The sequence below is a fragment of the Panicum hallii genome, chromosome 3 (assembly GCF_002211085.1).
Source record: "Panicum hallii strain FIL2 chromosome 3, PHallii_v3.1, whole genome shotgun sequence".
Classification (NCBI taxonomy): domain Eukaryota; kingdom Viridiplantae; phylum Streptophyta; class Magnoliopsida; order Poales; family Poaceae; genus Panicum; species Panicum hallii.
In genome coordinates this window covers 18,636,894-18,664,827 of record NC_038044.1, presented here as the reverse complement: position 1 = coordinate 18,664,827, position 27,934 = coordinate 18,636,894, and the positions used below count along the sequence as shown (strand labels likewise).

The following is a 27,934-nucleotide window of genomic DNA, read 5'->3' as shown; positions in this document are numbered from 1 at the left end:
AAAACTCACCACTGCTTTGCAAGATGCAGCAGGCAGCCAGGGACCCAGGGTTCAGGTGCAGGAAACAGTGAACACACAGGTTGGCCATCAGCGCATGTTGACTAAAGAATCTTACCTGAGCTGTCATTAGATTTGCTAAATCTCTGGTACAAACTACATACAAGTGTAATCTGAAATGGCTTCACCAAAGAGCCACTACATAATGACAATAAAACCCCATGCCTCCAGGGTAACAAACTTACAAGTAACAACTACCTCGTCACCAAATTGGTTACATGCAAATTGCTACCAGCACCTCCCAAGGGTGGGTAACAACCAAGCTACCAGAACTATACAGTGGGTGCAGTATCCTGCTACTAACTGGTACATCTTATAGGCCTTCTTACTCACTTCAGCAGATGCTAACTCCCATGGAGAGAAAAAAAAACCTCGCAGTCTTGTTTGTCGTCTGGAGACATATGGCTGTGCAATTACTTGGCAACGATGAGTTCGTCCAGGGTTTCGCCATCTGTGTTAAGAGGTGAAAGCACCAGGTCATCATCGGCAGTGAAATGGTACCTTTCGCCAATGGCTCTAAGGAGTTGGTAAACCTCAAACATGGTTGGTCTCTCCTTCGGGGTGGCAAGCGTGCAGGAACACGCGACTTTCAGGAACTGCATCAACTCGCCATCAGTGTCCTTTCCTATCAGCGACTTATCGATGGCGTCTTGGAGGAGTCCGTTGCTCGAAAGATAATTGATCCATTCCACTAGGCTCCCTCTGAAATTCTCTGGAGCCATGGAAACGTGGGTAGGCTTCTCGCCGGTGATGAGCTCGAGGAGAACCACACCAAAGCTGTATACATCACCCTTCGGTGTGGCCATCAGAGTGCGTGCATACTCCGGTGCTACATAACCAAGGTCTCCAAATTCCCCGTTCACAAAGGTGCTGAGATGGGTGTCTATTGGGTTCATGAGCCTAGCAAGGCCGAAGTCTGATATCTTTGGTTCATAGTCCTCATCCAAGAGGATGCATTTGGAGCTGATGTTGCGGTGAAGAACTCTAGGATTGCAGGTGTGATGGAGATATGCAAGCCCTTTTGCTGCACCGATGCCAATTCTTAACCTAAGTGGCCAATCCATCTTACTACCTTCCTCTTGGGTTAACTGATCATAAAGTGATCCTTTAGGCATGTGTTTATACACCAGCAACTTCTCCTTCTTGGCAATGCAAAACCCCAGGAGCGGAACCAAGTTCCGGTGCCTTACCTGGCCGAGTGTCTTCATCTCCGATGTGAACTGGGATTCAGAATGCTGTGAATCTTGCAGCCTTTTGACGGCTAGGAAGGAACCGTCAGGTAGCACTGCCTTGTACATAGTTCCTGTCCTCCCAGTACCTATGATGTTCTCTTTGCTGAATTGGTTTGTGGCCTTCATGAGATCACTTAGTTTCATCTTTGAAACTGGATTCTCAAACATAGAGACCTGGATAGTAAAAACAATGTCAGAGAGAAATTTTTTATAATTATTTGTGAGCAAGACAACTCGAAATTGCCACGCATGACAAAGAAAAAGAAAAATTTAGTGACAACAAAGTGACTTGCCTTGATAGTTTTTGTTCCTTTGATACTCTTTGCCCACTTATTATCATCCTCATCCTTTGCCTTCTTCTTGGCTGGTAATCTCCGCAGACAAAAGAGCACAACTATTGTAACAATTATGACAACAACTACCACGCCAACAACAGCCCCGATGATTGCTGCATTGCTCTTGCTCTTTGCTGAAGCTTGGCAGTCACCTAATGGAGGCCCACACAGTCTTTGATTACCAGCAAAGCTTGATGACGAGAATTTCTGTAGAGCAGATGGAATACTCCCTGATAGTTGGTTGTCAGCAACATTGAATGTTAATAGCCGAGCCAATAAACTGAACTGCCCCGGAATTTGACCACTCAATTGGTTATGTTGAAGATTAAGGGTATTTAGGTACGTCATGTTATATATAAGTAGTGGAATTTCTCCTGAGAAACCATTATATGAGAGGTCCAGCGATGTCAAAAAGGGCACTTGCAGAGATATATCTGAAGGAATAGGGCCTGTAAAGTTGTTGCTTGACAGATCCAACCCAGTCATACTGGTACAATTCTTAAGACCTTGAGGGAATGGACCCTGAAGACCAAAGTTGCTCAGCCGCAATGAAAGAACTCGATTCTCATCTGGGTGCCAGCACTCCACACCGGTAAATCGGCATATAAAACCCGCAGTGTTATTGTCAAAAGTCCATGAGGATTTGAGTATACCATTAGGATCAATCACTGATTTCTGTACGTCTCTCAAGCATTGGACATCTAGGTCTGAACTGAAACAAGTAGTACTTGACAGCAGTAGAAGAAGAGCACTTAGAGCAAAATGATCTGTCATCGAGCACTTGTGTGGACTGCAGAACGATAATCCAACTTCTCCTTGATGGGTAACACCACTTCTCGACTCAAGCGTCACCTGCAAAAAAATAATTCAAACCGAAAAGTTAGAAACACACATGGTAATTGGTGACAGCAACCGTATGGGGACCTGAAAGTCGCTGTGCATCTTCTATCTCCCACTACCTAAAATGCAAAATTCGATTCAAACGTGATATGGACAATATGAAGAATATGAACCACACACAGGCAACGTCAGCAAAGAACCGGTCCCCACTGCAGTCTGCAGGCAAGCAAATAACACGAGTTGCCAATTTCGGTTAAGATTGTTGCAGCAAAGAATAAGCGCATAGCGAAACCGGGTGCATCATGCATGGCAAGCAACAAAAAACGAGCAGTCATCTGATAGAAGCAGAACATAAATCAGCCCTCAGATGTACTAGTATAAACACAATAAAAAAATGCAGTTCTTGTTTAATATCCTGATCTCTCATACCCAGCAGAAACGGCTCCAACCGCAAAAAGGCGCCCAACTTTTCACAACAAAAAAATCTATGGAAAAAAAAATCTCCGGAAAGGGGGCACCATCGAAACACATACTCCCATCTTTCCCTCCGATTTCACACCCAGAGTCCTTCTTTAACAAATCAAAAGGACTATTTGATTGCCACAAACCCAAAAGAAGAACAACAGCATGCTTACATGCACAGGGCTTCTCTCCCAAAATTACTCGACAGTACTCGGCGAAAACGCAAAATTCACCGATTCTCTCGGTACAACTCACAACTCCTCTCAACTTCGAGAACCCTCAACCCGACCAGAGCATGCAAAGATCATACGGAACCATGGCAAACTTGCAAAAACTACAATAGCTAACCACAAAGGCAGTACAGACAAACAGATGAGGAGAGTAGGGAGGGAGAGAAAGAGGGGAAAGGGAGTTCATGGATAGCTCACCGGGAGCTGCGTCCTGCCGTGGCGGGAATTGGGAAACCGCGCACGGGGACGGACCACGGCAGGGAGCGCAGGCGAGGAGGAGGCGACGACGAAGCGGCAGGGAAGGGGAGGAGAAGAGGGGTAACTGGACTGAGCGAGCAGGCAGGGCCGGTGTGGAATTAGAAAGCGAGGCGAGAGTTTTCAAAGCGTGTGGGGGCCCAGCGGGGCCCGCGAGAGGGGTGTGGCGTGCTGAGGAGGCCGGGACGCGGAAACGCAAGGACTTTCCGGTCAACTCTCCCAGTCCACCCGCCATGCTCTGGGTCGTGGGTCCCTCTCTCTGCTCGGCGCCCTCTGCCCATGCCGCCGGGCGCCGCGCCGTTGCTGGTGCTCGCGCCGCCGCCCACCGGCCCGCGCCGTCCGGAGCCCGCCCCGTCGGCTTCGTGGTCGTCCGTCTTCGTAAGTTCGTAACCTTCCGCCTACCGCGCCTTGCCGCAGAGAGCCTGCGCCGGCCGGAGCTCGCGCTGCCCGGCATCCGCGCCATCCGCCTCGGGTCGTCGTCGCCCCGCGCCGCCTGGAGCTCGGCGCATCCCCAGTCTCCGCGCAGGGCAAATGGAGGCCGATGGGGCTCTCCTCTCCTCGCCGAGCGCGAGGCGGGGCTGCAGCCACGGACGAGAACATCTTTCTCTTTTATTTTATTTTTAAAAAAGAGAAAATAGAAAATGTGCATCCATCCTCTTGTCCCTCCAATCAAACTGAAAACAACGGAGGATCCTAGTCCTACTCCATGAACCAAACGCGCGACCATCTCATTTCTGAAATCTTAACTAAACACATCTAGTTTTTTGTTAAGAAAAAAGATTAAGAAAACGATGGCATTGGATAGCGGCAATGATCATGGTAACGGATGCTGCCTGTGTTGGAAGTTGGAACCTTGAGTTTCTAGCACGGCGCGTGTTTGGTTCTTCTCAGGCTACCTGGCTTGTATAGGTGAGATAGGCTGAGCTTGACTAAGTACATACAACGTATTATATTTGGTCGATTGTATCTGTTAAGCCTGGTTGACAAGAGATATTGTTTAGTTGCCTGCGTGAAGATATGTCGCACGAGAAAAAAAAATTAAATAATCATCACCATAATATTTATTTTACGTACTTATACTATAATAGTCTTTATTTATCTTATTATACCTTAACAATTATTTAAAACATATTAATATCATTTAATACATGTTAATCATTGTGCTAATTATATCATTAGTGATGCTAATCTCACACCGTGCGAGCCAGGCTCAGCGACGGCATCTGCATCCGGCGGGACAGGCTGCATGCAGGCACCCGAACGCATGCTGCCTGCACCCAGCGAGCCTGGCCAGGCGAGGTACAGAGAAGCAAACGCGCCCTATACTGCAAATCAAAGACTTTGGACGGGCGTGTAAACAACGGCAAGCTCTTTTGTCTTCCACGGGCACAGGGGATCAGAGATGAGCTCACCGGTGCTGTTGCCACGGCATCACCATCACTTGATGAAACTGTTGCGAAGGCGACATGGGCAGCCGGCAGGGAGTGAGGCGAATTGAACGGGTCCAAGTCCTGCGGGGTCCGTCTCTGACGTCCATGTCCATCCATGGAATGGAAGACTGAAACCTTGGAATTGGAAAACCGCTTCGGCCGGGTTCACATGACCACGCCAGTAGCCTCTTGTGGATACGCTTATCATGCATGCCCGGTTTTCTACCTCCAACTATGCTTTACAGGTCCATGTAAAAACCCAAGAACTTCACGGCTTCTGTGTGAACAGCAGCAACTCTTGCGCGTCTCGAACGGGTCTGGAAGGGGAATTCCAGTGAACGCATAGTCAACAGCAAACTGGATCGAGAAAATCTTTGATGGTGCCAACTGATTACTGGGGTCAAGCTAGACCAGCTAAGAAATTGGAGGCATCCATATCCTATGATGCGCATCCCTTTTTTATTTTTATAATTTTTTTTATTTAACTCTCAAATACAGTAAGTTTACTGCTGTTTTTTTCTAGAAAAAATTGGTCGTGTGGTGATGTCCAAGGTAGCTTTGCATCGCTGTTATTCCTTTAGAGCAAATCTTCAAACACTACCCCGTGTCTGGGGGCTCCTTTCGCTGCTTGGTCAGGTAAGATTAGACTAGGCCAGTGGGGGCCACCTGTCCACCAGGAAAAAAGTTGGGCAGTCAGCAGAGGAACCTGCGAAGGTGGTCAAGCGCTACTTGTTCACACTTACGACTTAAGTACTTAACACTGCGCTCAAGTCTTGGGGCGAAGGGCAAGGCGGCCCAGCCGCCCAGTGGCGACCACGGCCATGGGTGGTGGAAGAACGGCAGTGGGTTAGGGATCGCGTGGTAGTGCGCGCGCTCTCTCTCTTCATAATCCAACTTGATATCTATATATATTTAGCTTAAAATCGAATAAGATCGGAGTCCGACCCTTAAATTATACAGGCTGAAATTTAGAACTCTTTACCACCCCTAGTCAGATATGCACCTCTAGTCGGACGTGCCCGGTGATAGCCTCGATGCTGAGGGGATGGAGGCACGAGGCTAGGGTGGGCCGCACCTAAGCATGATAGAGGTGAGGTGCAAGAGGAAGAAGCACAATATTGAATATGGAATGTTGATCCAACGGTTATGTTTCATCACTAAAAGAACTGAGAAAAAATCTACATATGAGAATATAACAACTCTTTTCTTCTACACAAGTGGAAAGAGAAAAAGACCGCATTTTGTAAGATTTTGACTACATTTTTACGATGCACTGGAGTATTCTAAATAGACCTCAGCATTTCTTGGACTGGGCGGAAAAAGAACAAGTCTGTTTCTAGCCGAAAATTCAGGCCGCCGCCAAGCCTATAGGCATGGCCGGACCCGATTTTCAGGCTGGGCTCAGGCTTCCCGCTATTTTTGAGTTGAAAATAGTTAACTTAATCTTTTGGGCCAGGCTTGGGCTGACGTGAATGTTTTAGTCAGGTTTCCTCTGACTGAGTACGACCTTATAGGCAGATGTGGCCGGGCCAAAGCCCGGCAAGATCGAGCCGAACCTAAAATGCTTTCTAATTGTAAATTATGATAAGTTTTTGGCGTTATCATGACTATGCATCCAACCAGTAGAATGTTATAGGTGCAGCAAAAGAAAACATGAGTCTAGAATATCATGCTTGCAGCAAAAGCACAGGCTTACCTAAAACCGAGTTTTGGTTTGTGTTTCTTCTTCTTCTTTTCGATTCAGACGTCAGAATTTCGCAAATTTCTCTCTTTGTGGCAAGATTTCGGAGGGGTGTAGGACTGTCTCAACGAGTCTCCTACTCCAATTAATCATGAAGTTATCCAGATCATGCGTGGAAGGGCTCCTGAGCTTCTCGACAGAAGCTTGAAGCAGCAACGAGCAACTGAGCAGTCTCCAAGAGTTTATTTCAGGAGCCGGAAAAATCTCCAATTTACCGCCACGAGAATCAGGAAAAGAAAACCATGGCCCTATTAGGCCAAGCCCAGCTAAAGCACTACAGAGTCCATAAAAAGGCAAGCAGAGCCATCTGTGACCGAGTGATTGCGGGCTGCGATTTGCATGCGCATTATTATTTGGGCCTTGATTTGCAAGGGAAGCCAGGCCTCACCCCCTTACTCATTCCCCAGGCAGGCCTCTTCGCCTTTCGCTTGGGAAGATACGGCCCAGCCTGGCGGAAATTTTGCGGCTCCTCCTTCAGGAAGCCTCCTCCGGCTAGCACGCTGCCGCCGGGAGGACGACCGATCGATGCCCGCGGGGAGGACGCCGCGGACCAGGCGAGCTTGGCCTCACGGGCGTTAGGGCGCCCCGCACGGGGGCGTATCGGCGGGTCCGGCGCTGCCCGCTAACCTGCTCACTGGGGCTTCGTCCCCATACTGACTGCGCTTCCAATCCTCCTGCATCGCTCGCTACCGACCCACGGTTGCTCCTCGTAAATATTCACGGTTCAAACTTTTGGGTGCTTATTAGTGCATACTAGGATCAGGAACGCGGAGCCGACAAAGTATTTGGCAGCTACGGTGTAGTTTCTTACGTTGGATGTTCCAGGAATCTAGCCAATTATTGTCTGGTACTAGGTGAGTTTTTCGGTGGATTTAGCATGATTCTTCAGGTCATGTGGCACTTGGCACATTAAGCCTAGTTTTAAATGCAGTGATCTTGGTGAATTCGAATCGAGAAGCTATATTGTTTTTTTTTGGAAAGGAAGTCCTTAACACTTTGTTTCCCACGAAGGGCGTGATTGCCATAAAAAAACTGCCCCACTTGAAGTATCGTTTGAGTTGAGGATAAAGCACCTTTTTAGAACTGATGCCAACTTCTTTGTTTCAATAAATTGAACATCGTGTGCTCTAAAAGTACACCAAAATAAAACATGATCATAGATCCCCAAATCGATACAATTGCCACCATCACAGTGATGCCAGTATTATCAGAAAATTTCAAAATTCTGTTGGACCAAAAAAACTCACTACCTTGCATTAATCTTAACTTCTCTTAATTGCTCACAGCAACAACAAGGGTGCATGCGCATGTAAGTCTCAAACCATGTTTATTTCCTCCTTTTTATGATATGTACCTGCTATGAATAATCCTACTGGCTTATACAGGACCCTGGATATAAAGGCGCTGAACGGCCATAGCCAACTAGTGGTGCAGCAGCAACCCCTCTTTGATTCAGCAAACACCTGAATCATGCCAACCTTGGAGCGACCATACTTGTGTTCGTTGCAAGCTTCACCCCACATGCATACTTCACCACCAAGAACCAATCTCTGCTGCTCTGGCTTGTGGATTTTTGCCAGTGGTTCATTCATGTAGAACCCTTCCCACTTAGCATACAAGTGATCCAGGTACCAACTTTCCTGTTTGCTTAGAATGCATCTCAGAACAGCAGCAACTGCTTCCTCTGCAACTGTGCCTCCTAGCCTGTCAATGATTACGGGAAAAAGTAGCATTTGTTAATTGTTGGTAGCTGCACAAGCAGATGCGATGGCTTGTTACTGCAATAGGTAGTTGCATCAAATTGTTCATTTGATCTTATGTTTCTTAATTACTATTACTTCTGCAATCCCGTCACTTTAATAATTTATTATATTTATACTAGATTCTTTTTTAGATGTACATACATTAAGCACCATATCAGGTTTAGTGCTTAGACGTATGGAAACCAAAATGTACAAGAATGAAGCCTAAGGGCATGTACATGTTTAGTGCTTAGACGTGAGTGCCTAAAAAGAGAGAATGTTATCACGCTATTAAGCATCGGAATAAAAGTTAATTCCTACAACGCAAACCAGTGCTTAAATAGGCTCAGCGACCTTTTCAGCACACATCAAGCACCGGTGCAAATGATGTGGGGGAAAAACACAATGTTTCGGCTAAGCATCTTCTCTAAGCACCCCCGTTGTACATACTCAAACAGCAATTCTCTAACTAGGTAAAACAGTTTCGTGTAATGGAAGCTAGCTATCAGGATATGAGGCACATACCAGTTATGCACCACAGTGTTACGATCCAATTTGTCTCCAAAGTTGTTAAATGGTTCTTCCCTACAAGGATGAGGAACTTTCTGTTGACAGCTAGATGGAATATTTTAATATGCAAAATCTAGTTATACCAGTCACTCTACCAGTTAATGATATCATAGCCATATGACATTGCTATCTTTTGAGCTCTTAATACAAAATATCTGTAGGCATCAGTTCATACCATTTAGAGTCAACCTGCAAAAAATGAAAATGGCTTCTGATCGGATTAGATGACTAATACAAGCGCCGATTTATACTGATGATATTGGACCGGGTTATCTAACCACATATCACGTTATCACATTTTCTAATTTTAATCTATCTGGATAAGGACATACCATTGTTTAATTCGTGGTGTGGTAGTCCAGCAACCTGAAATCCATAACAAAGAATTATAAATTTCATCGTATATGGGTTAACAGATCCACGGAGTACAGATTTCTGCAAAGTTACTTGTGTTGACTTCATCACCTCCCAAATGGATAAACTTGAACTTGAAAATCTTGCTAAAATCTGAAGTACAGAAAAAAATTACTGATTCACTAAATGCGAGACCATTATGTTCTCATCCCCCATGATTGGATTATTATTCAGGTCACTCAAAAAAGGACTGTTTTGCTTAATTTAGTATAAATTGACTGGAGAATCTTGAGCATGATTTCTGCTCAGAGTGTGTAACCTTGAAGAATTCCATCAATCACTTGGAATGTAAAATTGTTGCTGACGTCAAGTGGTTCTTTGCAGGTAGCTGATGGCCACAATGAGGGATATCCAACACCCCTGAAACAGGACAAATGCACCAAATTTGACATCTTTTGGTATGTTTTTTCTTAAACTTATTTATTTGTATTATTTCATCTGCGTGTTATTTACTGTATGGATTCAAAGAATAAAGTGTGTGTACACAGCAAAAAAAGATATATCATTTCGTGTCAGTAAAACTTGAAGTCCATGGGAGCATATTCTAGAAAAGGACAGCATTGCGTAGACTCAGATAGTCAGATGTCTTACCATGAGAGGGCATGGCCAGGAACATCTATCTCAGCCAAGACATTGACACCTCGTTTTTCAGCATACCTGCAATTTCTTGATAAGTCATCCTAACTTGGATAAATCCAGTACCATAGCTAATGGATCTCTACATTTGAGCGCATTGGGCTCGTAAAAGGTTGGATGGCTTTAAGATTTTTATTGGTTTTTTTCTGTTGAGTTTCCTTTGCAGTCTTTAGTAAAAGCTTATATTACATACTTTTTACTGGTATATTACCATTTGGCATTTAGCAGTCTAGGTTATATTCTCAATAATAAGTGATGAGAGAAATTGTGGTTCAAGTAATGATGAAAAAAAACTTACTGTACAATGTCAATAGCATCATCCTTTGTATATCTCTCAGAATAAGAGTATGCACCATCCCACAATTTTGGGTATGAAGGTATCTCAATGGGAAATGACTGATCATCCACGACATGCCAATGAAGAACATTCTGCATGATGATAGATTTGACACAGATCACATTCTTTAGCTGAAACTAATTTCAGAACTTATGTACTTGACAATTCAAGTAAAGGAGAGAAGGCTGTTGGGACAAATGAACTTGATTTGCTTGTGGAAGGTCAAACATACCAACTTACTGTAGGTCATCGAATCGATTACCCTTTTTATTACAGGTACAGGAAGATAATGTCTTGAAGTATCTGCAGCATATGAAGTACAAGCTAGTACTGATATTGCTCTTCCGAATTCAGACAGTGTATATGCAAGAAGTCATCATTTTCACAAGAAAAATAGTTGGTTCATGGATGCTACGCATGCGTTTAGGGTTATTGAATATAGAAAGTGCAAAACGTGTGCTAACCAGTATATTTGAAATTGCTCTTGCTGAAAGACTATAAAAGTACCTGAAGTATAAGAACAAGTGGAAAATAGATGATTCCATGTCGAAGAAATGGTATGTGTGGTTGTACAGTTCAAGAGGTGAGCAACCTCTACTACCTTTCAGATTTATGGAATGGTTATTGGTTAATTATTCGAGCATTTGTATAGTTCTAGTGTAATTTCTTCTTCAAGGACAGTGTTGTTTTACTGTATTCCAGTAGCATGCCATGCTATGCTGCCTCTGTTTGTAACCATTATGCCATGTAGCTATTTAGACCCTGTTTGTTTCAGCTAGAGATTGTGAAAAGCAGCTTGTGGATTGTGAAATACTAATTGTAGAAAGCTGAAGGTCCAAAAGCTGGTAAGTATTTGGCAACCTGATTCTAGCTTATAGACTCTTTCTCTCACTTACATGTGGGCTATGCAGCGGAAGGAGGGAGAAGAGGTGGGGATAAGAAACGAACCCTTATGTTTGTAAATTGTAATGGCATGATTGGTAAATGTATGACATAATCTGGTAGAAATGTATGACGTGGACTATGGCTCGATTGCAGAATATGATATCAAAAGCATGTTGTATGTTTCAGTTAGGGATTATACAAGATGCAATCCATAATCAGTAGTTGAAACAATCAGGTCCTTTAAGGGACTTGTCATTCATGCTCTACTCACTTTTATTTCGGTTATTTATGTAGAAATAACTTGTTTGAAGCAATGGAAATGGAGCTACTTCGAACACCTAGGGGTAGCTCTGCGGAGTTCATTTTTTGGAGCCAAAGCTTGCACCTGCTGTTAACAAAATGGATGCAAAATCTGGCTATAGCATACCAATAAGAAGCCCTCGGTAAGGGAATCTGGGTGCGTCCAGGATACTCCAAGGTGCCAAACGAAGTATCATTTGCTTCGACTCCAGATCAAAGCTACATAGTTGGCTAAATGTATATACATAGTTGGCTAAATGTATACTCCAAATCTGCGTTGAACCATTCAATATATATACATGCAAAAATGATGAAAATAACAGGAATAACAAATTGATAGGTCACCAACAATACAGTCATACGGGAGGGCATGGCATTGGCATTACTTAATAAGTGGCGGACATAACCAAACACTAAAACTACCAAATTCAGACATTAGACATTCAGTAGTCAACAGCCAGCTTTCTTCGTTGCAGCCGGAGAGCAGCGCCATGGACACTGGCCGGTGGGCGGGCGGCCGAGAGAATTGGCTTTCTGCCACCGCCAAGAAGTGGCTTTGCCAAATTGCCACCGATTTCATTGGTTTCGCCGAATTGCCATGTAGAACATTGACACCTTGTTTTCTCTGCCATCGGACCAATTTAATCCATTTACATTTCATTTCCATATTTACAACCACATCAAAGGACGAATCTACCCTTGCCTTATCCTTTCATCCCTTCGGTACTTCCTGGACTGCTTGCTGACCGTGACTCCGTGAGCTCTCGTGAGCTCGTGGGCTGCTGCTGTTCTGTTCGTCCTCCGTTCCGGCGACACAGCACGGCACCGGCTCCCTCGACCTCCAGCTCCGGCGCTCTCTTGGCGAACGGCCTCCCTCGACCGTCGTCATCCTCCCTCATCCTCCCTCCTCATCCTCCCTCCACCGTGGCTGTCTGGGACGAGGGGAGGCGCGCTCCCGTCACCGGGGAGGCGCGCTCCCGTCACCGCCTAGGCTGCTGCTCTGTCCGTCCCCTCCCCCTCCGGCGACGCAGCACGGCGTTGCCCCTGCCAGGTTTGAATCCGTTCCGTAAAGCCTCTCCTTTATTTTTGCATAAGATTTGGATTAAAATCGGAATCCCACCAAACCCTAGGTCAAACTGGTGGCATGGATTGTGACCCAGAGGATGTTCGTGCTACGTAAGTTTTTTTCCTTTGTGCTAATTGTGATTGTTGTCACACTACTGCGACTAGGAGGAACTAACCGAAGTCAATTCCTATTTTTTCATTATTTTCAACTGAGGCCGTGCTTAGTAGCCAGTCAAGATCAATCATTGGGCGATGTAGATGGTCAAAATATGGTAGTAGAACCTGTGCACCCGCAGATAGAATGGAACAATTTGCTATCAAAACCTACTCTTGGTCAGATAGAATGGAACAATTTGCTATCAGAACCTACTCTTGGTCTTCAAAATGCGCTTCCTGAGATAGATTGGAACAGCCTGCAAGTTATGGGGCAAGATGAGGAAGATAGGATGGAAATTGTTAGTGAGGAGCAGTTGTATGTCATGTTGGGTTTAAGGGATGAAGATGAGAGGGCACAGAAAAGAGAGGAGGACAATCAAATGGTGAGAGCAATGCACAGAACTGTACAAAGTGATGATACAGTAGGTGCTGCTATTCCTGTCACTGATAGCATTCCAGATGAAGTTATCATAGCATGTGATAAGGATCATCCAAGCATGGATCTTGGGACTATATACCCAACAATGACTGATTTTAGGATGGCTGTGAGGCAGCTTGCAATCAACAAAGAATTTGCACTAGGCACAGAAAAATCTGACAAGAAGAGGTTTAGAGGATTTTGCAAGTCTAGTGCAGACTGCACTTGGAGGATTGTTGGAACTCGGCAGGATGACAACAAAAGCACTAAGGTGCATATGGAACTACTGTCTTTACTAACTAATTGATGTCTACTACTTTACTTTTTCACATGCATGTATATGGTATATCTATTACTTAAACTAACTAATTTTGCCTTGGAATGGAATGCAGGTTACAGTTTTAGTTGACGAGCATAATTGTACATCAAGCAGCAGAATGAGGACCACTACACCATCAAAGAATTGGGTTGCTAGCAAGGCTGAAAGTATACTTAGAGTGACACTAGACATGGGTGCTAAAGAGTTGCAGGATAAGTTATAACAACAATACCGTGTCACTCTTTTGTATGACACTGTATGGAGGGGTAGAGAAATTGCATTGGACAAGGTTTATGGAAAATGGTCTGACAGTTTTGAGTTATTGTTTAGGTGGAAGGCTGAGGTACTAAAGAGAATGCCTAGAAGTGTTGTTGAAATTGATACTTTTCAGGTAGATGGTTAAGTATATTTTCATCATTTTTTCTGTGCCCTGAAGCCATGTATTGATGGATTTAAAGAAGGGTGTAGGCCCTATTTGAGTATAGATTCCACAGCATTGAATGGAAGGTGGAATGGACATTTAGCTTCTGCTATAGCAGTAGATGGGCACACGTGGATGTACCCATTAGCTTTTGGATTCATAGCTTCAGAGACAGAAGATAATTGGATTTGGTTCATGAATGAATTAAAGCAGGCAATTGGAGAGTTGCCGCTCCTTGCTATCTGCACAGATGCTTGCAAAGGACTAGAGAACTCTGTGCAAAAAGTCTTCCCTACAGCTGAACAGAGGGAGTGTTTCTTTCACCTTATGAAGAATTTCCAGAAGAGATTTCAACGATTTGGTAGGATTTATCCAGCAGCAAGAGCTTATAGAGAGGAGGTGTTTACACAACACATGGCTGCAATTTTCAGTGAGTCATATGACATATGGAAGTGGATGAAACAGTTCCATTCTCTATTGTGGTACAGATGTGGTTTCAACCCAGAAATCAAGTGTGACTTCATAACTAACAATTTAGCTAAGGTGTTCAATAAATGGATCAGAGGTATTAAGGACTTACCAGTTGCTGAACTAGCTGACAAAGTGAGGGAGATGATAATGATTCTATGGAGCAAGAGGAGGAGGATTGCAGAAAGGCTCCCTACAGAAAAGATTCTTCCTGCTGTAATGGTTCAGCTTAAGGCAAACACTAGAGGTTTGGGTCATTTGAAGGTTGTTGGGTCTAGTAGTTGGAGTGCAGAGGTTGTAGACTACAGCAAAGGTGGTGAAAGACACAGAGTGAAGCTGAATGAAAATACTTGTACTTGTCAAGAGTGGCAGCACACTGGGAAACCTTGTCCTCATACTTTGGCATTCCTAACAACACAGAAAAATATTGATATGGAACAATATATGCATCCTTATTTCTCTGTGTGCATGTTCCAAGCTGCATACGATAGGGAGATTGAGCCACTGACAGACAAGTCACAATGGCCTGAGGTGCATCTTCCATTCTCTGTGTGTGCCCCACTTACCAAGAGGAATGTGGGGAGGCAAAGAAAACTGAGGTTCAAGTCCTGCCTTGAAGGAGGTCACAGAAAAAAAAGGTGTTAAGAATGTCTCTAATGACAACAATATTGTTGATGGGAACCCTGACAACTCAGCTCCAGCAAATGATAAAGGGAAGAAGATGGTTAGAGAACCGGTCACTTGCAAGAGATGTGGAGAGAAGGGCCACAGACAAGCTACCTACAAATATCCACTAAATGGAACTAAGAAAAGGCAAGTAAAACTACAAATAACCTTATTGTAACCTTAATCTATCAAGAATAATATATTATTTTGCTGCAGGAAGAGGAAGCCTATGAAAAATACAACAAAGCAGAGAAAAGATTCAGTGACCACAACACAAATGCCAATTAGGGACCAAATACTGAGAGATAGCCCTGGTAGGATAACTAGAAGGTAAGGTATGGTCTACTTACATCCATTACTGCCATATTTTAAAATATTTCTAAAGTGTTTTTTATGCAGCCGCCTTGCATTCTTGTTTGGTGAGGGCACTTCCTCACAACCTGCCACTTCTACAACAAACGTCCAGGAGGCCACTGCAAGTCCAGCAAAGAAGACTACTCCAAAGAAAAAAAGGTAAAAAGAGCCCAGACAAAAAAATTACTCCAAGAAGGAAGCTGTGAGCTCAACCACTATTAATTGTACTAATGTATCTGTATGTTTTCCTTGTATCGAATTTGTACTGATGTGCACTGATAGTCAAGTGTATTTGGTACTGGTATGGTCAGTTAGCAGGGGCAAATTCGTCCTTTGATGTGGCTATAAATATGGAAATGAAATGTAATGGCCTGATGGTAGAAAAAATAAGATGTTAATATTCTGCATGGCAATTTGGCGAAGCCAAAGAAATCGGTGGCAATTTGACAAAGCCACCTCTTGGCGGTGGAAAAAGCCAATTCTCTCCGGGCGGCCGGAACTGGGAGGGAGATGAGGAGAAGACAGTGGGAACGGGAACGGGACGGCCGAAGGCCGCCGTGCGGCCACGCGCCCGCGCGGGACCGCGAGGCTGGGACGGCCGACGGCGGATGCGAGCCGCGGGCTTGCGGCCGTGCGGGAGCCAGGCGGAGGTCGGGGCTGCGGGCGTGCGCTCGATGGCTCGGCCAATGCGCCGCCGCTAAGGCTGAATCGGGAGGGGTGGGGCTGAGAGTGAGAATGAGGCCGGGAGCTCCTGTGTATCTTGCGGAAGATAGATAATCTGTGTACCTTTAAACCCAACTAGTGGCCCAACGTCAATCCGTGACGGCCCACTAGTAGTTCCGGTCTTCTCCCGCTGTCAAAAGCTTGCGCAGGCGTTTCCTTCCAGCAGGCAAACGCACCGCCAGCCCCCAATGCCAGAGTGGAGCCCACCGGAAGCTGCGGGAGTACCTATGTGGGAGGCTCAAACCACATACAGATACACAGGTTAGAGATGTTTCTTTTTTTCTCCTTTTTTAGTACATATTTCATACGTTTTAAAAAACTCAACAATTTCAATCTTATTCAACGTTTCACAGAAAATATTGAGCTAATGTACTCAACATTTTTATTTCACAATATCATTCAGATAAACTAGTTCAAGATTTTGTACATCTATTAGATATCAACATTTTAAAAACTTGATTCGACAATCCATGAAAACTAATTCAACATTTCAGATAAACTAGTTTAACATTTGGTATGAAAATGTTGAAATAGTTCATTCAAAAGGTTCACTTTTAAAAATAATAATAAAACATATTCATGTTTGATCTCATTGTGTTGGATTAATTCTCATTAACACCATGATTTAATCGGATTTAAAAATATATTCATGGTTTGGAAGGAAAATACATTTTAAGGTTGCAATCCACCAAGCCAACGTCATGTACAGGCAGAGGCGTAGCTCCCCATACTGCAGGGTGGGGCAGCTGCCCCAGCTACCGTTGGACCACAACCCCCTCCCCCATGGTGTTCCAGGCGGCCGGAGCTTCAACTGAAGCTCAGAGCGGCGTTCTGGTGGTGTCTGACGGCTGGAGGAAGACGAATGGCGTTTCGGGTCCAAGTCGACGGCCCAAATAGCTTTTGGCCCAGCGCAACACGCCAGCACTGAAGTGACGCCCGGCTTGCTAGCAAACTTAGGGGGTTGTTTGGATCCATGGTTATAGCCCATGTCTGGTTACGAGGAGTATTAAATATAGATTAATTATAAAATTAAATATACTGACGGAGGCTAGAGTATTAAATATAGATTAAATATAAAATTAATACGCTGACGGAGGCTAATTTGCGAGACGAATGGTGATACAGTAAACATGCGCCAATGATGGATTAATTAGGCTTAATAGATTTATCTTGCGAAATAGCCTCCATATGTGTAATTAGTTTTATAATTAAATATATATTTAATACTCCTAATTAGTAACAAAATATTCGATGTGATATGAACTAAAGTTTAGTCCTCGGATCCAAACACCCCTTGTGCTGATAGATGAAATAGTATTGTATAAAATTTGATCCCCCAAATTCGCTGCAAGAGAGGAAAGGAAGGGGACAAGGACAATACATTCAGGCTACAGTAGTAGTAGCCAATGGAATGAACACATTTTTTTTAAAAAAGAAAAGTGTGTAGTGCAGTACAGGCACTGATCATCTACACGCTGATCTGGCGATTCCTTTCTCAATGAGTTCGGCTTACCAAAGCATCATCTGTGGTAGAATGGATAGTAAGAGACGCAGCACGAGAGTTGGATCAGGACCATCACGTGTCATATAGAATCTTACAATGAAATTTAAATCTTACATTCGACCAACATACATGCAGCTAAATTTTAAAGATCTATTTTAAATCCGCTCCAAACTGCTCACCGCATTTAGGGCAAACCCTTACACGTCCCACTAATTTATAACCTATTTTAACCCATCTAAACATATTTTACCATCCCCCTCCATAAAATCCATTTTAACCTACTCCATTAGCATTAGCATGTTATTAGCATGTCCACCTATCTTTTGGGCATGGCGCCGTCCGCGTTGCCCTCCAGGGGTGGCTCATGCAGAAACCCTTGCCGTCGACGAGCCCTCTCCTATGTGGTTTCTACATAAAAGGTTTTGGCAAGCAGCAGACAATATAGACTTCAAGTTTATAAGTAGACGAGAGATGTCTTGAATTGATGCTGTGTAAACGTATTGCAAGACTGAAACGTGAACGAAGAAGATTAAAACATAGTCTTCTAGCTTTCTTTCTTTGTTTTAGAGCTTTCTTTCTCGTGTTTGTAATCCTCATGTTGAGGTTTAGAGTCTAAGCGTTCTTGTAATTACTGGCTGTATATATCCATGTGGATATAAAAAGCTGGAGGAGTGCTAATTTACTATCAGGTCTAGTAATCCGACTCAGGTCCGCATCCTCGCACTTGGGCCCTGGCACGATCACTGCTAGATGTCTCCCCACGCTCCCGGCTGCCCTATCCAGCGTCATCATCAGTCACCATCAGCAGTGTAGAGTTTGATCGGTTGATCCTACCAAATCGTACCGCGAGAGGATAAAGGAAGGAACAAGGACAAGACAATCAGGCTACAGCAGTATATTTCGGTACTAGCCAGTGGAACAAACGCAGTTTTTTTAAAAAAACAAAAGTGTGCAGTGCAGTGCAGGCATCGATCATCTGCGCGCCCATTCGGCGATTCCCTTCTCAACGAGTTCGGCGAACCGAAGCACTCGTCGATGCAGGAGGCAGAAGCAAGACGCGGCACCCGGGTCAGGGCCAATCACGTGTCAGTTGGCGCCGGCCATGGGGAGAGCGGATGGGACAGCTACATGTGAGCTGCTACAGCGCCCATTAATACTCCACATCCAATGTTGCTGTCAGCCTGTGCCGCCGGCCGCGCGCGCTGTTTACTGCTCCTGCTGCTACGGCAGGCCGCAGCTCCAGTGCTCCCGCCGGAATCAGAATCAGGTAGCAAAGATCACACGGCTTCCCGCGCTCCAAATTAAAGATGCGACGTGCAGCTCCTTCTGGTTGCCGGATAAACCAGACCGCTTCAATTAGCATCGCATGTTTCATGTTTGGAGCCCTCTGCTCCATCGAACACTTTTTTACCGAGTTAACCACTCATCTGCAGACATGATCACTGTAAAAGGCAGTGCGATCCAGATCGGCGTTTGGATCTACGCGTGCTAGCGTTTGGCGGTAAGCTGCTGCACCTACCCGCCCTAGCCAAGCTACCGGATCCCTTGCTTTCCTTTCCACCCCTGCTTTGTGCTTCTCGTTTCCTTTCACAAGCATCATCCTAGATCACCGCGTCCTCTGGCTCTACCCCACCACCACCTCCCCTCCATTTCTCCTCCTACCCGAACCCCTCTCCTCCCCTCCCCAGTCCCCACACCAAACCCATGTCACCGCCAAACGACATGCTCGACTCGAGGACGCGCCGCATCTCCGATCCCCAAAAGTGAATTGTCCACGTGTCCTTGGTGCACAGACACCCTGTCACCACCATTGGCATGGCATCCAAATCCAAATGGTGCCCCAAGCAGCGGCCTCCTTTTCCCTTCCCTTTGGTGGTTGTTTGCTGGCACATTATCGTCGTCTACTCGTACCCGCCGGCTTCCCACTCCCCCGCCCGCCCGGGACACCGCAAAAGGCCGCGCCTTTTCCCTCCTCCGCGGCCCGGCCGGCCGGCGCTTTCGGATTTTAGCTCCGGCAGTTCGTGCTGCCAGCCTGCGCGGCTCCGGCCAGTTACCGGTGCTCGTCCGATCAGTGGGTGCGCGATCCCTGTCACCCGCTCGCTCTCCATCCAATCCATCCGTCTCCTTGTCACGTTCCCTTCCACTCCAGCTGCGTTTTGTTTATATATATATATATATATATACAACATATCATCCGACGAGTGGGTGGGTCCTGTAGCGGCGCGGCGCGGCGCGACACGACACGGTGCTCTGTACCGGCCGCTCGTGCTCTCTCTGCCTCTGGCGCTGCTCGCGAGCCTGCGAAGCTTTGGCGGAGATGGCGTCGGCTGCGAGGCTGCTGCTGGCGCTGCTCGCGGCGGCGGCGGCGGCGGCGGTCGGGCCTTGCGCTGGCGCCGGGCGCGTCGACCTGTGGCCGATGCCGGCGTCGGTGGCCCGCGGGGCGCAGACGCTCCTTGTCAGCAGGGACCTCAAGCTGTCCACGGCCGGGAGCAACTACTCCGACGGGAGGGGCATCCTCAGGGAGGCGTTCCAGCGGATGGTCGCCGTCGTGGAGCTCGATCATGCCATCAACGGGAGCTACGACGGCCGGGGATCGCCTGTGCTCGCCGGCGTCCGCGTCGTCGTTCGCTCGCCCAACGACGAGGTGCGCACGCAAGTCTGATGGGCACTTAAGCTGCAGGAGAGGACTGCTTCTCCTCTGCATCATTCTGATTGGGCTTCTTCAATTCTGCAGCTCAACTTCGGGGTGGACGAATCGTACATGCTGTCCGTGCCTGCGACCGGGAACCCGCTGTACGCGCAGATCGAGGTCAGTGAAAATGCATTGCCCAATCTCAATGCCTGTGGTAGGAACTTGGCAGAGCACATATCAGGTGCTGAAAGATCTAGAGCCCACAGATTTCTTCCCTTCTGTGAATGGATGCATGGAGAAGAAAAGAAGTGGAATTACTATTTTCTTTTCTTAAAAAAGAATTGCTATTTTCATGGGGAACCAGACGACACAAGTGTTTATGTCACACGCCGCGTTTGATCGAGACTGTACCCGGATGATGACACAGACACCGCATCCGCCTTAGAAATATGCAATGCCCGCTGTACAAATTGGTCGCTTGCTTTCCTTTCTCTGAAGAAGCGTAGGAGGGTTAAGAATTATATCCAAAAAGTGGGGAAAATAGCAGTGTGCTTCGACGATACATGCTTTTAGCGTCTCCTCTGCTCTGCGGAAGCAGTTGCCCTGTGGCCTGTACCACCAACTCCACCAACATTGTCTCCGCTGGCACAGAGCGCTGGTCATGAACACATAAACTACCGGATTCCTCTGCCGTATAATACGAATCAGGCAACTAACATCTATGAAGAACTATGTAATATCCATGCAACACCTCATGTGGTTGAAATACAAATAAAAACAATTTGCACTAAACCGATTAGTTTCTTATGACTCATCAAAAGCAGAGGAAAAAATAAAATAAAAAATGGCACATACCATTCTTATCTCCTGATGTCACTTACTGCAATAACTTATTCACTGTAAAAATTGTGACACATAGTTGATGCCATGTCATAATATTTTGCAGGCTCAAACGGTTTTCGGAGCACTTCACGCCTTGGAGGTAACTCAAATGAGACCTATGTATGAGTATAGACAGTTCGCCCAGTTATTACTTCCAAGATATCTAACTGTATTTTTTGTATTCTTGCAGACATTTAGCCAATTATGCAACTTTGATTTCAATGCAAGGCTGATTGAACTTCATTCAGCTCCTTGGACTATCATGGACATGCCGAGGTTTCATTACCGAGGGCTTCTGATTGGTATGCTAGTCTGAATTTTGCATCAATTCTAGTAACGGCAATCATATTCAGAGTAACAAGCTTCTAAATGAACTTATCGCAGCTGATTCCAGATCATCAATGTTGCTTCTATTGGTTGAAAACAATGCAATTTGTCTTTCTGCTCTTATATAAAGCATTAATTAATATATTCTGGAAACAAAACTGGATAGTAAAGCCATGAATCACAGTACACTTAAATAACTTCATCCAAGACACCTAATTGATACGGGATAGAGGGAATAAGCAAGACCGATGGTGACACACTCTGTGACACAGTAAAACTACACTGTTCTTGAATACAATCAGTAGAACTATAAGAATACACTAACAATTAACCATGTCATAACAAATCTGAAAAATAGCAGAGTTCTCTCATCTCTACCTCTTAAATTTATGCACACAACCATATACATCATTTATTCATCACATTGTTATTAATCCCTTGACAATCACCATGAAGAACAATTGTAAGATTGCTTAGCACAAGCTTTTTGCTTTCTACATTCAAAAATCTTATATGCACAATGCACCTTAACCCAAGTTTTCTTCATGTGACAAAGTTGATCTAATAGCTCATCTATTATCAACAAATTGTTTGAAGAGAAGCATCGATATTAACTTGTGCATTGTATTCTACAGATACTTCAAGGCATTATCTTCCTGTCCCAGTGATAAAAAGTGTAATTGATTCAATGACCTTCAGTAAACTGGTATATTTGCCTTTCCACATGCAAAGCAAGTTCATTAGTCCTTACTGCTACTATTTTCTTCACTGAAAAGTTCTTAAACATAATTTTCTTAAACTAGTTCCGGCTAAGTGTGATCTGTGCAATCTATCATCACGCAGAACGTTCTTCATTGGCATATCGTGGATGAGCAATCATTTCCCCTTCAAATACCTTCGTACCCAAAATTATGGAATGGTGCATACTCTTATTCAGAGAGATATACATTTGATGATGCTATCGACATTGTACAGTGAGTCCTGCTTTTGTCATTGTACAGGAACTATATCTCAGTAATCATTTGACATCTAAACCTAGACTTTTAAGTGATAAACAGCAACATGGCAGCAAAACTTTGCAAAAACAACTTTACTTATGAAAAGGAAACTCAAAAGAACCCTATATGTTATTCACCTTTTGCCTAGACTCAACTATAGAGATCATTTAGCTATGCTGCCGGATTTCTCCAAGTTAAGATGACTTACCAGGAACTCACAGGTATGCTGAAAAACGAGGTGTGAATGTCTTGGCTGAGATTGATGTACCTGGTCATGCTCTCTCATGGTAAGATATTAATTCGTACAACTATTCTGCTCTAGAAATGGATCACAATTGTCAAAGTTATAATGATACAAAATTTAATATTTATTTTTTATGCACTGTAACTCACATTATATTGTTCGTAGGTAGAAAGAACATTTTGTCTTACTAATGAAATAGTAAAAATAGATTTAAGATTGAGCATACCTAAAGTTTGTTAAAATTTGCTGCACTTCTCTTGTTTCAGGGGTGTCGGATATCCATCATTGTGGCCATCAGCTATATGTAAAGAACCGCTTGATGTCAGCAACGACTTCACATTCCAAGTGATTAACGGAATTCTTTCAGGTCATGTACTGTCAAGAAATTATTCGATATTTAGACCCCCCCCCCCCCCAAAGTCAATGCTCGAAAGATCAACTAAAATACATCTTCGTGGCTTTGTCACAAAAAATGCACTTTGTAATAAAATTCAGCAACAAAAAAATATACTTGAATGGCCAGAATTGTCAATCATAGGAGAAAATAACATAATGACCTCATTTAATACTAACTCAATGTTATTAACTTTGGTTGTATTTTCAGATTTCAGCAAGATTTTTAAGTTCAAGTTTGTCCATTTAGGAGGAGATGAAGTAAATACAAGTAAGCTTGCAGAAGTCTGTACTCTGTATAGCTAGTATATTATGTTTGAATCTATTAATGCTGTATCATGATTTCAGGTTGCTGGACTACCACACCACGCATTAAATCATGGTATGTACTTATCTTATCCCAGGAAAGAGAAAATAGGAAAATACGTTAACTTGATAACCTTTCTGTTTGTTGTCATCGGTACAACCTGCCATGATCAGCATCCAATCTGACCAAAAGTTTCCTGGTTTGCAGGTTGATTCAGCATGGCATGAATGAATCTGATGCCTACAGATATTTTGTACTGAGAACTCAAAAGATAGCCATATCACATGGTTATGACATTATTAACTGGTAGGGTGACTGGTGTTACTAGTTTCTGCAGATTTAAATTTTCCGGCTAGTTCTAACAAACAGTTTCTCATCCTTGTAGGGAAGAGACATTTAACAACTTTGGAGACAAGTTGGATCGTAAAACTGTGGTGCATAACTGGTATCTCCTCACAGCCTATTGGCTGGCACTTGAGAAATATTGACTAGCATCCTTGTTGGAAAATAACAGCTAGCTTGCCATGCACCCCAGGCCAAATTGCACCAACAAATCTATTAGTGAAAAATATTCATAATTCTTCTTAATTAAAAAAACTTCAGTAACTTATATCCGCAGTTCTGACTAGAGGGCTATGGAAATTTTCACACCCCTAAATAATAGGATAACAGGGACATATTTAGTGCAATCACATAATGAAGTAACCAGTTATCCCATCTGCTTAACTGCTAGTTTTTCCTCATAAATTGGCAGGCTTGGAAGTGGAGTTGCAGAGAAAGTGGTTACTGCTGGTCTGAGATGCATTGTAAGCAACCAGGATAAGTGGTACCTAGATCACCTGGATGCTACATGGGAAGGATTTTACATGAATGAACCATTGACAAATATCCACAACCCGGAACAGCAGAGATTGGTTCTTGGTGGTGAGGTATGCATGTGGGGTGAACACATAGATGCATCAGACATTCAGCAAACCATTTGGCCACGTGCTGCAGCAGCTGCAGGTATGATTAGCTAAATATGTTTTCATCTTCTTGTTGTACCTACATTAAGAGTTTAACAGATTCATTCTTATAAAATAGCAAAGGTAGTATACAATGAAGCATCTCATGTCTGCATCACACTTGCATAGTATGAAAGGCATAATCACTCTATCAGGTTTCTAAACACTCATAGCTACAAACTCATTAACACGTGTAGTTTTGATTTGAGTTCTCACACAAAACACAAAGTAGCTTAAATTTTGTATAACCCGCTGTTTCTGCATCAAGTTGCTTTTACTCACCAAAACACTTATTGATTTGAAGAGCGGCTGTGGACACCCATTGAGAAGCTTGCGAAGGACGCGGGATCAGTCGCTGCAAGATTGGCACGCTTCAGGTGCTTGCTGAATCAGAGAGGGGTTGCTGCTGCACCGCTAGCTGGTTATGGTCGTTCAGCGCCGTCGGAACCTGGTTCCTGTCTAAGGCAGTAGATATTCATACCAGGTCCATATCAGGGGGGTGCTTGGATCCAGAGATTAATTTTTAGTTCGGGTCAAATCAGATGTTTGGATGTCAAATAGGAGGATTAAACATGAGCTAACTATAAAACTAATTATATAAGTTGGTGCTAATTCACGAGACGAATCTATTAACCTCTAATTAATCCATCATTATCACATGTTTACTGTAGCACAACATGGTCAAATCAGTTCTGGATTCGTCTCGCGAATTAGCCTCCATTTATGTAATTTATTTTGTAATTAGCTTATATTTAATACTGCTACTTGGTGTCCAAACATCCGATATGACGGGACTAAAATTTAGTCCGTGAAAAACAAACACCCTCTTATTCATGGAGGATTCATAGAGGAGGAAAATAAACATCATTTCAGGCATCCCATTTGCCACCCGAGCAATTATGAGGAATCAGTGTAGGGCGGACCAGCAGGATGTTCTAATGGCATTCTGCATCCGATGTTGTGCATCCATTTGGAGATATCTGCTCCTTTTTTTTACTTTCAGTGTGCGATCATAAATAGCAAGATTTGGTTTCATATATCAACGGAGGAAGAAGTGTTAGCATCTATAAAGGCAAAGTGGAAGGACTTCCTTTCAAAGTTTTAAATAGTTGGCATTCGTTATAGTCCGCTAAAACCGACTATAGCTAAATGTCGGCTATAACCGGCTAGGCGCTGTAACGGCGGTCCTGCCGCTAAACACTTTAGCCGGTAATTTAAAACCATGCTTCTTTATGAGCATTTCTAACAAAGCTTGTTGATTCAAATCACCGGATCGCACTTCCAATACCGATTACTACTCACACACTTGAACGTATACAGTGAAATGAAACTAGTGGCGGAGCTCCTTGTGTGGCAAGGTATGGCACGAACGTATAAAGTGAAATAAAACCAGTGGCGGAGCTCCTTGTGTGGCAAGGTATGGCAACGGCCATACCTACGCTCGGGAGAAAAAAATTTAGAGTGCATCGTTCGCTTCCAGCCCGGCCCAGCAGGCAGCAGATTGCTCCCGACTCCCGTCCTCCAACACTAGACGCGAACACGACTGCCACCGAGCGACTCCCAAGTCCTGAGTCCCGTCTCCGCTACCCTAGCCGCCGCCCCCTTCTTTCTCGGTCTTGGCATCGACTCCCTCGAGCATGAAGCATCGGCTCCACCGCGGCACCACCGCCGCCCTTCCTCGGCTGCCCCTGCCGGCCTGCCCCCAGCGGCTCAGGCGCCCAGCGCAGGCTGCAGTACCACCACGGCAATGCCCCCTGCCCTCTGCCCCCGAGGCCCGCCCTTCCCGGCTTCCCCTGCGCCTCCGCGAGTCCGCCCCCCTCTGCCCGACTCTGCTGCCCAGTGGCCAGTAAGAGATGGCTGGTAATGGAAACGTAAAAGGAAAGATATCTCAAAAAGGTATTCTTGTGATTTGCAAAAATTGATTTATTCATTTCACTTTTACATTGACTGATAATTGATTTCATTTTTACAGGTTTAAAAAGCTATTTTGGCACTGGTTCTAGTGGTTCAAGTAGACAACCAAATACTTGTGGTAGTGGAATTGCTCAACAAGAGGCTCAAGATGGGCAAGATAATTTTGCGCTTGTAACAACCGGTGCAGAAGATGAATTTGCTCAAGCAACAACTGGTGTAGAAGATGAAGTTGCTCAAGCAGAGGTTCAAGAAGGTATAACCGAGTTCAACCTGGACTATATCATATCGGATCCAGAACTTTGTATTTCAATTGATTATTTTGCCCCTAATATAAGAGATGAAGTTAGAAGGGCTTTTATAGCTAAAGATCCTTTTCAACCAATGGATCATAAGTTTCCTACCTCGAATGATAGTAGAAGTTTTCAAAAGAAATGGTTTAAGCAATACAATTGGTTGGAATATAGTGTGGAGAAGAATAAAACTTATTGCTTCTATTGCTATCTTTTTAGACATGATCGAATAGAAGAGAAATTTGGTCACGATGCTTTTACAAAAGTCAGGTTCTCGCAATGGAAGAATGGTTATTTAGCACTTCCAAAACATGTTGGTGGGCCTAGTAGCATTCATAACTTTGCAGCAACATCATATCATGATTTTGATAACCAAAGAGCAAGTGTAAGAAATAGGGTGTCAACTCATACGAAAGATGCATCGGTCAAATATGAAACCTGAGTGGAAGTTTTCTTGAGTATTGTTGCTTATCTTGCATTGCAAGGTGAGCCGTTTCGGGGGCATGATGAAACTTCTACTTCATTGAATAAGGTCAACTTTTTGAAAATGCTTGATTGGTACAAGGAAAGGAATGAGGAAGTGAAACGTGCTTTTGATGAGTTGTGTCCAAAAAATGCAAAAATAACTTCCGGTATGATTCAAAAAGACCTTGCAAACTCTTGTGCACAAGCAATCACAAAGGCAATAAAGGAAGAAATAGGGGGTTGTCTATTCTCTATTCTTATTGATGAATCACGTGATATATCTATCAAAAAGCAAATGGCCATAGTTGTTAGATTTGTGAACAAAAAAGGGGAAGTCATAGAAAGATTTTTGGGTATCAAGCATGTCAAGGATACAACATCGGAATCATTGAAGAAAGCATTACTTGAAGTGTTAAATGATCATGGTTTAGTTGTTGCAAATATACGAGGGTAAGGGTATGATTGTGCTTCCAATATGAGAGGAGAATTTAATGATATTAAGAAATTAATTAGAGATGAGAACCCTTTTGCTTTCTATATCCGTTATTTTGCTCATCAATTGCAATTGGTAATTGTTGCTGTCTCAAAATGCGCCTCATCTATTGAAGAATTCTTTGAGTATGTGATACTAATTGTGAGTAGCACTTCCATTTCATGTAAAAGGAAGGATTTATTGCTTGATAGACATCGATTGAATCTCTTGTCTAAATTAGAGAGTGGAGAAATATCATCTGGGAGAGGTAAACAATAAGAAACATCATTGGCAAGACCTGGAGATACAAGATAGGGATCTCATTATAAGACTTTACTTCGTATTGAGTCAATGTGGGATTCAGTAATAGAAGTGTTAGAAATTGTGAATCAAGATGAGCGCAATCCATCTAGGGCAGGAGGATTGGTACAAATAATGGAGTCTTT

At 44.0% G+C, this 27,934-nt stretch overlaps 3 protein-coding genes, 1 long non-coding RNA gene and 1 pseudogene across 4 annotated transcripts; 3 read left to right on the top strand and 2 right to left on the bottom strand.

The window, feature by feature from the left end:
* Nucleotides 1-97: 97 nt before the first annotated feature.
* LOC112887676 (probably inactive leucine-rich repeat receptor-like protein kinase At5g48380) lies at nucleotides 98-3,601 on the bottom strand. The gene is made up of 3 exons (XM_025953920.1): nucleotides 3,355-3,601; nucleotides 1,583-2,476; nucleotides 98-1,463 (listed from the first exon to the last, which is right to left on the bottom strand). The coding sequence occupies exons 2-3, from the start codon at nucleotides 2,396-2,398 to the stop codon at nucleotides 471-473; spliced, it is 1,809 nt and encodes a 602-aa protein (XP_025809705.1). The 5' UTR covers nucleotides 2,399-2,476; nucleotides 3,355-3,601; the 3' UTR covers nucleotides 98-470.
* Nucleotides 3,602-7,951: 4,350 nt separating this feature from the next.
* On the bottom strand, nucleotides 7,952-11,959 carry LOC112885311 (annotated as a pseudogene).
* Nucleotides 11,960-12,755: 796 nt separating this feature from the next.
* LOC112885310 lies at nucleotides 12,756-13,827 on the top strand. The gene is made up of 4 exons (XM_025950957.1): nucleotides 12,756-12,827; nucleotides 12,870-13,376; nucleotides 13,498-13,640; nucleotides 13,755-13,827. The coding sequence occupies exons 1-4, from the start codon at nucleotides 12,801-12,803 to the stop codon at nucleotides 13,825-13,827; spliced, it is 750 nt and encodes a 249-aa protein (XP_025806742.1). The 5' UTR covers nucleotides 12,756-12,800.
* A 1,368-nt stretch (nucleotides 13,828-15,195) lies between these two features.
* LOC112887681 lies at nucleotides 15,196-15,737 on the top strand. The gene is made up of 2 exons (XR_003227608.1): nucleotides 15,196-15,309; nucleotides 15,379-15,737. It is a non-coding gene; the product is annotated as an uncharacterized LOC112887681 (long non-coding RNA).
* A 4,125-nt stretch (nucleotides 15,738-19,862) lies between these two features.
* Nucleotides 19,863-25,223, top strand: LOC112887679 (beta-hexosaminidase 3-like). The gene is made up of 14 exons (XM_025953921.1): nucleotides 19,863-20,204; nucleotides 20,295-20,369; nucleotides 21,139-21,174; nucleotides 21,265-21,376; nucleotides 22,037-22,107; nucleotides 22,245-22,375; nucleotides 22,621-22,686; nucleotides 22,910-23,010; nucleotides 23,248-23,307; nucleotides 23,385-23,418; nucleotides 23,551-23,649; nucleotides 23,729-23,788; nucleotides 24,098-24,348; nucleotides 24,652-25,223. Exons 1-14 carry the CDS (start codon nucleotides 19,878-19,880, stop codon nucleotides 24,816-24,818), a joined length of 1,590 nt encoding a protein of 529 aa, XP_025809706.1. The 5' UTR covers nucleotides 19,863-19,877; the 3' UTR covers nucleotides 24,819-25,223.
* Nucleotides 25,224-27,934: the final 2,711 nt, after the last annotated feature.

Excerpts from the sequence above, each read along its gene's own strand:
- LOC112885310 (XM_025950957.1), top strand. The coding sequence starts at position 12,801 with ATGGTAGTAGAACCTGTGCACCCGCAG. Across the intron at positions 13,377-13,497 it reads ATGACAACAAAAGCACTAAG|GTTACAGTTTTAGTTGACGA; the intron begins GTGCATATGGAA and ends AATGGAATGCAG. Across the intron at positions 13,641-13,754 it reads GCTAAAGAGTTGCAGGATAA|GTGGAAGGCTGAGGTACTAA; the intron begins GTTATAACAACA and ends GTTATTGTTTAG.
- LOC112887676 (XM_025953920.1), bottom strand. The coding sequence starts at position 2,398 with ATGACAGATCATTTTGCTCTAAGTGCTCTTCTTCTACTGCTGTCAAGT. Across the intron at positions 1,464-1,582 it reads AAGGAACAAAAACTATCAAG|GTCTCTATGTTTGAGAATCC; the intron begins GCAAGTCACTTT and ends TTTACTATCCAG.
- LOC112887679 (XM_025953921.1), top strand. The coding sequence starts at position 19,878 with ATGGCGTCGGCTGCGAGGCTGCTGCTGGCGCTGCTCGCGGCGGCGGCG. Across the intron at positions 21,377-22,036 it reads TTACCGAGGGCTTCTGATTG|ATACTTCAAGGCATTATCTT; the intron begins GTATGCTAGTCT and ends TGTATTCTACAG. Across the intron at positions 23,419-23,550 it reads ACACCACGCATTAAATCATG|GTTGATTCAGCATGGCATGA; the intron begins GTATGTACTTAT and ends CCTGGTTTGCAG.